Consider the following 8982-nt stretch of genomic DNA (forward strand, 5'->3'; position numbering starts at 1 on the left):
TAGCCTACTGTATGTCTTTACCACAGTAGCCCATGTCTTTACCACAGTAGCCTATGCAACACAAGTAGGCATACCTCCACATAGTAGTCCTAGACTTGATTCGCTTAGTTTTCTTTGGTCTTAAAATCTCCCGATAGGCTAACAACTTTTTTTTTTAACGTCACCTAAGACAGCCTGTTTTGCTGCCTTAAAAATGCACATGCGTTGTCACAAATCTTGCACACAGGAAGAAAGCTTTTAGGTCTTTTTTACATTTTATTTTATTCTCAAAAAACAAACGTTTGCATGATTTTAAATGTAAAGTGCCCAAAATGCATATCGCCCCCCATGAGCCCAAACCCCAACTGAACCGGAGTATCATTTCTAAATATTTGTCCAAACCCGACCCATCAGGTTTATACGGATGTTGTACCCCACTCCCTGTGTGTGTGAGTTTGTGTAGCAGGATGTGTGTGTGTGTAGAAACACGTGTGTGTGTGTAGCAAGACGTGTGTGTGTGTGTGTGTGTGTGTGTGTAGCAAGACGTGTGTGTGTAGCAAGACGTGTGTGTGTGTGTGTGTAGCAAGACGTGTGTGTGTGTGTGTGTAGCAGGACGTGTGTGTGTGTAGCAGGACGTACCATGATTGATAGCGAAGCGGAGTTTCTGGACCACTGCTAGATTTCCACTCACCCTGTAGAGCCCATCCACGCTCAAGCCTGCAACACACACACGCACACATGCGCACACACACACTTAGCATACATTTTCCGTAGCATTTTTAGCATGCACTCACACAGGCAAGACACACACACACACTTGTTTGTAGTGGTTGTAGTAATCCCACCAACCCTGACAGGCAAACATCTGAACACACAGCTTAACCTTTGACATGTTATTGAGGGGTTGGAACACAGAACACTGGCCTGAGGAACAGAACACAGGCCTGAGGAAGAGAACACAGGCCTGAGGAAGAGAACACAGGCCTGAGGAACAGAACACAGGCCAGAGGAACAGAACACAGGCCAGAGAAACAGAACACAGAACACAGGCCAGAGGAACAGAACACAGAACACAGGCCAGAGGAACAGGACACAGGCGTGAGGAGGAACAGAACACAGAACACAGACGTGAGGAGGAACAGAACACAGACGTGAGGAGGAACAGAACACAGAACACAGACGTGAGGAGGAACAGAACACAGAACACAGACGTGAGGAGACACAGAACACAGACGTGAGGAGACACAGAACACAGAACACAGGCGTGAGGAGGAACAGAACACAGGCGTGAGGAGGAACAGAACACAGGAGGGCTAACAAGGATAACAGACCACAGGCGTGAGAACTAACAGGGGTAACAGACTAACAGGGGTAACAGACCACAGGCGTGAGAACTAACAGGGGTAACAGCCTTGACTCAGGGGTATAAGTTAAGTGGTACTACGATAGCAGTTATGTGATATATTTGTCAAACTAGGCTTTCAGCTCAGATCTGTGCGTGTTCTCGGTGTTGGGATGACGTTGGCCAATCATGAAACGTGGAGACGCACAGCACCGCCTCTATTAAAAAACAATTACTTCCACATTTATGAGCGATAGCGTAATCTACACTGCGGTCATTTTTAGTGTCTAGCCTATAACATCAAATAAATCCATTGTCATCAGATGTTGTATTGTAGCCTATGCACGTAGTGGCATATTTGCACGCACAACACTATTAAAGCGCATACGATATCCAAAATGTGTGTAGAGGCGGCACCACCTGTAATATATATGACAGAATCCTACACGCGAGAACTTCGTTTTTCAAGATAATTGATTGGTCAGTGGGCGGTAGTTTTACACGATTTGAGCTGTAACTTAGCACATAACCTGCTCCCGACCAGGTTTGGTTGACAGCATAAGACACCATGGTGATACGGCGACGCTAAAACAGATCTACTTTCGTGCTAGGTAGGTAAACAGTCCGAGGACGAGGCAAGAATTAGGTTTCTGCCTCCCTCTTCTAGGCTATGTCCGGTGCTTTTGTTACTTCTCTGATAGGCATAATGGTTCATGGAATCGCGGGCCGATAGAAAAAAACACGCGTTTATAGTGGCATTGGCAATGCATAAGCCCGTTTATACAGTGTATAGAGATGCATCGTAAATATTAATAATAGGCGAAATTTGAGCATTAAATATTCGAATATAATTTGATTATTAAAACTAATAATGAATGAAATTCGAATTGGGTTATGGAAGAAGATTGACAGCCCTAATGCTTATGTTATATGTATTTAAAAACATAGAGTGCTAATACCACAATAGTCATGTTAGCAAACTTTGACAGTATGTAGGATTTTTTTAAAGGATTGTTGTTTCTTTGTCAAATGTAGGCCTATTGTGTTGAACACATAGTGTTTGCTTAACATAACTTTCATTTTGTTGGCGGTTAATTAATAATAAAGTGTTTTGACGTATTGATGTAACGTCTCAGCAGATCAATTGGGCAAATACTGATACTGTAGCATTTTTCGCCATATAAGACAATTTCATATTTTGTAGCAAACTTTGTCAGGGACCCCCTGACCATGTGCTCCGGACCCCACTTTGAGAACCAATGGACTAGGCGATTAGGGCTGGACGCTGAAAGGCGAGGAGTGGTGGTGGGGTGTGCTGAAAGGCGAGGAGTGGTGGTGGGGTGTGTGTGTGTGTGTGTGTGTGTGTGTGTGTGTGTGTGTGTGTGTGTGTGTGTGTGTGTGTGTGTGTGTGTGTGTGTGTGTGTGTGTGTGTGTGTGCTGTACCGTTTTTCTCCACGTGGTCGATGCACATCCTGACGAAGTGTGGAACCGTACCGTTTTCCCTCTGACAGAGACTAGTCAAACTGCAACCAAACACCTGGTCTGTAATAACACAAACACACACACACACACCGTTACAGACACACACACACACACACACACACATACAGTTCTCCGTAACATAGACTACTCAAACTGCAGCATTATGTAAATATTACCTGAGTGAAAAACAGTGAAATCTCCACTAGTGAGTTGGCAAGTCTGACAGATTGAGGGGACTTAGCCAAAATGTTGAATGTTTACAACTCTCATGCCCCTCCCCCACTACCATCGAGCACCCTCTCATCGAGTTTGTGCTCGTCAGTGCGCACCAGACTGCACCAGACTGTGATTGACAGTCAGATCTCACACAGCCCTGCTCTGATTGGACCAGAAGAACTGGGAGCTGAGGAATTTTACAAAACAAAAAAACAGGCTCTAGGTGGAGGTAGAAGTGCGGGGTTTTTCTAAAACCGGCTGATTTATGTTGTTCTTTAGAAGTATAGTGTCGGTTTCAGTGAATATGATCAAAAACATCTTGCCTACTGCAGCTTTAAACAGTGAAATCTCCAGTAGAGCTGTGTAAATTGTGCAGCTGTGTAAATTGTGCAGGTGTGTAAATTGTGCAGGTGTGTAAATTGTGCAGGTGTGTAAATTGTGCAAGTGAACACCGGACTCTGGCTTCACACAATGCCTTTCAGTGTGTTGCACTATGGTATGTTACTGCACACACACACACACACACACACACACACACACAGCAGGGAGGGAAATTAGCACCAGCCACTAGCTGGGGAAATATGAATGTGTAGCTGGTAGATTTCAGACACAAAGTATTAATTTAATGTTGAGTGGCAGGTCAATGTGACCAAAATCTGCCAATGGCACATTTTCAAAATTGTATTTCCAACACACACACACACACACACACACCTTTGATGTAGCCCTTGTCTCTGACCGCTTGTAGAGTGGGTCGGCGCGTGAGGAACTTCTTTAGTTTGGTCCTCTTCCTGTGGTCAGACACGTCCATGCTGCTTGAGCTCTTCATGCCTGCTCCTGCTGCTGCTGCATCATGGGAAATGGAGTCTCTCAAACACACATGTAGCAGCAACTACACTACCCAGGCTTACAACACATACTACATGGGATAAACCACTTTAACTAATGGCACCTTTGGTCATATCAGGGAGGTCATGTGTACCTTTAGGTCAGATAACAGAATTAAAAACACCACTTCCAATACTCTATAAATATGTGTCTGTCACACACACACACACACACCTGGCTTTTTAGACAAACACACACACGCACACACACACCTCGGAGTTTCTTGGAGTCCCGGAGGTCCTTGTCGTGGTCGTGCTTCTCAGGAGACTCTGGCATGTCCTCCTCTATCGCCTCGTCCGACTCCCATGCCTGACAGAGCGCAATACCATCAGAGAGTGTGTGTGTGTGTGTGTGTGCACGTTTGTGTGCGTGTCCGCGCTTGTACAGTGGGCATCGCTTTCAAATGACCACTTCATTCGCGCATTACGAGGCCGTGAAGCTGCGTGAAGCTTTAGTACCACTGTACTTCGCTCTGCCTGCCGCCCCCCTTCTGAAAAAGCAGGAGACTTGCCGAGAGTAATCCCAGCCTACGAATTCAATAACAAAATAAATCATGCATAATTAAACATTACCTCGATTTAGGCTACTTGGGTATGTCTTAAGGCTTGACTACACGGTGGTAACGAAAATCGAAATCGAAATTTGCTGTCTACATTATTGTCAGTGTTGGGTTAACGCAACTACGCAAATCAAAACAGTGGTGTGATAATTGAGCCAGTAGAGAAATAACTGTTCAGAATTAATCTGTAGCCTAGGCTTCTGCGACGTTTTTAACAGGCTACGCTATAGAGGCTTAGACAACTATTAGCGTGTTTCCATCCAACTTCCTAATCTATTCGAATAAGAGATCCCGGTTGGAAACACGTGAAATGCGCATCAAAAATCCTAATGCGCATCTATATTTGATTCGCTAGAGGGGGGTGGATTAACTCTCGATGCGCATAAGGTATAATGCGAATAAAGTAGATGGAAACGGTTTATTCGCATCGTGTGACGTAACCTTCAGAGAATCTCAGCAATCTCTGGCGCTTCCCTATAACATTAGGCAACTTGGTGTGTTCTCTTGCTTGTTTCCGTAGAATAAAACTGAATACACGCATCGGTGCACAGCTGTTTTGCTGACGCTAAAGTTTTCGCCAACAACTCGATTGGCACACATCGCAAGTTTATACTAGTGCAGTGCCCGTTCAAACATGCCATTCCTGTAGAAAACCTGTAGCCCGATACATGCCCGCAGGTATGCCTGCTTTAACAATAGGATGATAGGGAAAAACATCATTCCAGCTAAGCATTCAATAATGTATACTGAATATCATAATAAATTAGCCTATAATTAATGTGCAGTAGCCTAAGAAGAATTTAGGCATGACTGCATGTGATTTCTACAGATCGGAATGGAATAACAAATGTTTTGAGTTAAGGCTATAGGCCTAGCTTATTGCATAACTTTCCTGATAGTGAAGACAAGCCATTTTGTGATCGTTTGACATTTGCAACGATGTGACTCAAAAGCAGTGTTTGGTAGCATAAGTGACGTTTCTCTGTCTGCCACTTGTTGTCTAGCTGTGTGGCACGTCTTCTGAAACGTTAAATTCGGGACCATTAGCCCATGGCTTGTTTCAATTTGGGACCTTGCAGTCGGAAATGTAGTTTGTTTATTCAAAGTCTCCCGTCCAATGTAGCCTGGGCTATTCAAAGCATCAGTTTATTGCACATACTTTTCATGTAATTTTGAATAGAACTACATACTCGTGTTTGTTGGCCTGTTGTTGCAAAATCCGCGTAATCATTTATGCAAGTAAACATACAGGAAGTCTTTATTGTTGAGATCAGAGATGATAATCAAATATCTTGCATTTTAACCGTGATTTGGTGCTGCCAAATCTCCGCTTATCCTCTCTCTGGTCCTGCGCGCAGTTCTGTGTGAGAGGGTGGCTATGGTAGAGCGGAGAAAGCCAACGTGTGTTTCTTTTACCGATATATAACGATATATTTAGCTTTTCTTATCCAAACAATGTAAAACTATGCACTGCACTTACTCATGCCAGTAGCAAGACACTACTCATGCCAGTAGCAAGACACCTGCCAAGTTTGAAATCGAACGGACCAACGACACGCAGACAGACAGACAGACATTCCTGCAATTTATGGATAGATAGATGCGATGGCTTGTTTGTTGGGATAGGCATCCGACAACGAGTACTCGGGGCAACAGCCAGGTCTATCATTCGTCATAATTCTTCAAACCCTGACTTGTGAATCTAAAGGTCTCCACCCACTGTTGCTCAGTGAAGTAGAGCTATAATCGGCCTTTAAATTTAGGCCCGACAAGACCCGACCCCCACAGAAATCAGCCCGAGCCCTGACCGAGCCCGAGACTGACAGCTTTTTAAAAGCCCGAACCCGTTTACAGCCCGACATTATTCAAATGTCCGCACGCACGCAGCTCTTTTGCCTTTTAGTCAAGAATGAGTAACATTTGACATCATTTATTCATGACTAACGTAGCCTAGGCCACTTGGAAGTTGGAACAAAGAAATAAAATAGCAAGTCCTCTCAGCATTCTGAAGTTTGCGGGAACCCTCCCATACGCAGCCCCGACATTAAATAGTTCTTGCTCCAGCTTTTCAAACCCCTCGCCATTTACGATATTAAAAGGCCTAATGTCTTTACAGCGAAAGCTGACACACTTCTTCTCCGTAATCATTTGTTTCACCTTTGCAGGGTTTGATTTTGTTGCTGTAGCCTAACAAACGATGTGATCCTGATGGGCCTCGAATGCAGGCTTGCCCAAAAAAAGGCCTGTGGTTTGCGCAGCCTACAGTAAGTAGGTCAGTGAGTTAGGAGTCCTCTAGACTTCTTTTAAGCTGTCTCAGAGGTGGAAAGTTGCGTTCGTTGGGGGCAGGGCCGAATTAACATATCATAGACCCTTGGGCCCCCCCTGCCCCCCAGCCAACGTGAATCTGGCGGTCAGTTAATAGGCCTATCTGTGAGGCCAAGGCTCATCAAATAGCCCGTTTGTTTACAACTAACATTACATTTAATTAAACTGCTTATGCTATGCCGAAATAGTTTCAACATTTTGAATATCAGTGTCTAGGAAATGCCTTATGGCTGAAAGCTGCTTGGGATCCCCCCTGTCAAGCAATAACCATACAAAAAGTTAAAAACAGATGACATGATGCGCGTCACTGACATAATGCGCAAATAATATAGCCTAGATATTCCAATATATTCGAATACATGTGTTTATTTTAGAGGGGATATTCGAACGTCATTTTTGAGCAATTTTGACAGCCCTAGTCCACTGTAGGCTACGCCAATCGCCTATTAACACCTTCCACCTAACCCCGTGAGTGGGGGTCGCTATAATGCGTGTGAAATAGCACCATTGAGTAGCCTATGCGAAATAGCCTTAAAATCGTTCCGGTGTTGTGTGCCTTCTGGTTTCTCCACCTACTGGTTTCCTTGTGCGTGCATGCGCTGCAGCAGTTGTCAGACATTCACAAACAAGTTGTTTTAGGCGGTTTGAAGTCGCTTTTTTATACGCCATGAGCGCTCGGCTACATTACAGCCACTCGGACAAAAGACATGTAAAAAAATATATGTTTTGAAACCTAGCATTAAACTGGATTCGATCCCGCAAAAGCAACACACGCGTGACTCTCTCCATCCTGATTCCCTACTCTTTGAGCCAACTAATATGTTACGCGAATCAATTAACTATTGTAGGCTACCATTAATTAATAACGTAGGCAACACCCAGGTAACATGTTGTCCAGGCTATCTGAAACAAGGGGTTGCCTCTCATCTACAACAACTGGTTACCTTGGGCTGCTACAGTCGTCAGTGCACTGTGCACAGTAGGCCTATGCTCTTTGTGGTTGATCAACTAAAAATAAAAGATGTATTTGGTGATGACGTTATTGTGGGCCTAGTAGACCTACATTTTGAGAAATGAGAAACGATCTACATAGCGCACAGTGTTGCGCGGTCTGCCCGAAATTAGATCAATACAGTAAAGCATCAATACAGTAAAGTCAACAGTAAAGAAGCTGAAGACGGGAGTTAAAATAATAAAGACACCCCTTCAGGAAAAGCGATATAGGCTATGGGAAATATTGGGAAAAGTTCTTAAAGAAGATGACAGTAGTACAAGTTATGGTCTATGTAGGCCTACTTCTTGCGAAGCCATTTAAGTATGACAGCCAAAACGGGCAGCCTGCAGGAATAAATCTACCGGTATGTATAGGTTCGCGCATGCATAAAAGTTACCTTAGTTCGTTGTGTTTGTGACTTTAAACAGTGGATGTGCTTTAGTAAATGTGCTTTGTGCTTCATTCAGCATTATAAACCAGTTCTTACGCTAACGTTTTGACCAGCAATGTATCTCAGTCTTGCCTATACCTTGCCTCACCATTTCTGTTTTCGAAAGAAAGATGTATGTCCATGGCCTTCAAATCGTATCCTATAGTGTTCTAATCCTTGGTGGTTGCGTGCGTGCCTGCGCTCTTATTCTCAGACTCTCTCCTGCGCAAACATTATGTCCTGCATGCCTACTGCGTGTAGTTCTACTGCAAGTTTCGCAAATAAATTAGTTTGTTTTACAGAAATGGCCTACTGTCACACTGCATGCAGGCTATAACCAAAAGCACACATTTTGTAAATAAGCGGGTCGGATCGCGGGTCGGGTATAATTTTGTCCTAATTAATATTCGCGGTCCGAGTTGCGGTCGGGTTGATTAAAATATCGGGCGACCGCGGGCCGCTTGTGACCAAACCCGCGCAACACTGCACCAGACCGCGATGTCTTCAAGGGTTGAATGAAGGGAGTTTGCAAAAAATAGTGTATTTTTCAAGTCAATAAACATTCTTAATTTTCGAATGTATTTGTCAGGGAACATCTGACTTTTAAAAACCATAGGCCTGGTAGTCGCTCAGACAAGGAGTTATAAGATAAAGGCAATACCATTTGTGTCACCTAATGCAGTTCAGTGAATTAGCAAGATACCATCAGAAGCCAAAAATCATAAAGCACCTGTGCGCGCGCGCTCTCTCCCCTGCGCATGAAGCTG

At 44.1% G+C, this 8982-nt stretch overlaps 1 protein-coding gene across 2 annotated transcripts in view; it reads right to left on the bottom strand.

The window, feature by feature from the left end:
* LOC143139634 (rho GTPase-activating protein 12-like) overlaps positions 1 to 8982 on the bottom strand; it is a 63682-nt gene that overhangs the window by 4414 nt on the left and 50286 nt on the right. For both annotated transcript variants that reach the window (XM_076300246.1, XM_076300247.1), the window contains 4 exons: positions 4120 to 4216; positions 3734 to 3865; positions 2765 to 2863; positions 619 to 696 (listed from right to left, as the gene is read on the bottom strand). In XM_076300246.1, coding sequence (XP_076156361.1) covers positions 619 to 696; positions 2765 to 2863; positions 3734 to 3865; positions 4120 to 4216 — 406 coding nt within the window. The remainder of the gene's footprint in view (positions 1 to 618; positions 697 to 2764; positions 2864 to 3733; positions 3866 to 4119; positions 4217 to 8982) is intronic.

This window comes from Alosa pseudoharengus, unplaced genomic scaffold (genome assembly GCF_046254945.1).
Source record: "Alosa pseudoharengus isolate Yale_2024_CS ecotype anadromous, Long Island Sound unplaced genomic scaffold, YU_APseudo_1.1 YU_APseudo_1.1_scf_22, whole genome shotgun sequence".
Classification (NCBI taxonomy): domain Eukaryota; kingdom Metazoa; phylum Chordata; class Actinopteri; order Clupeiformes; family Clupeidae; genus Alosa; species Alosa pseudoharengus.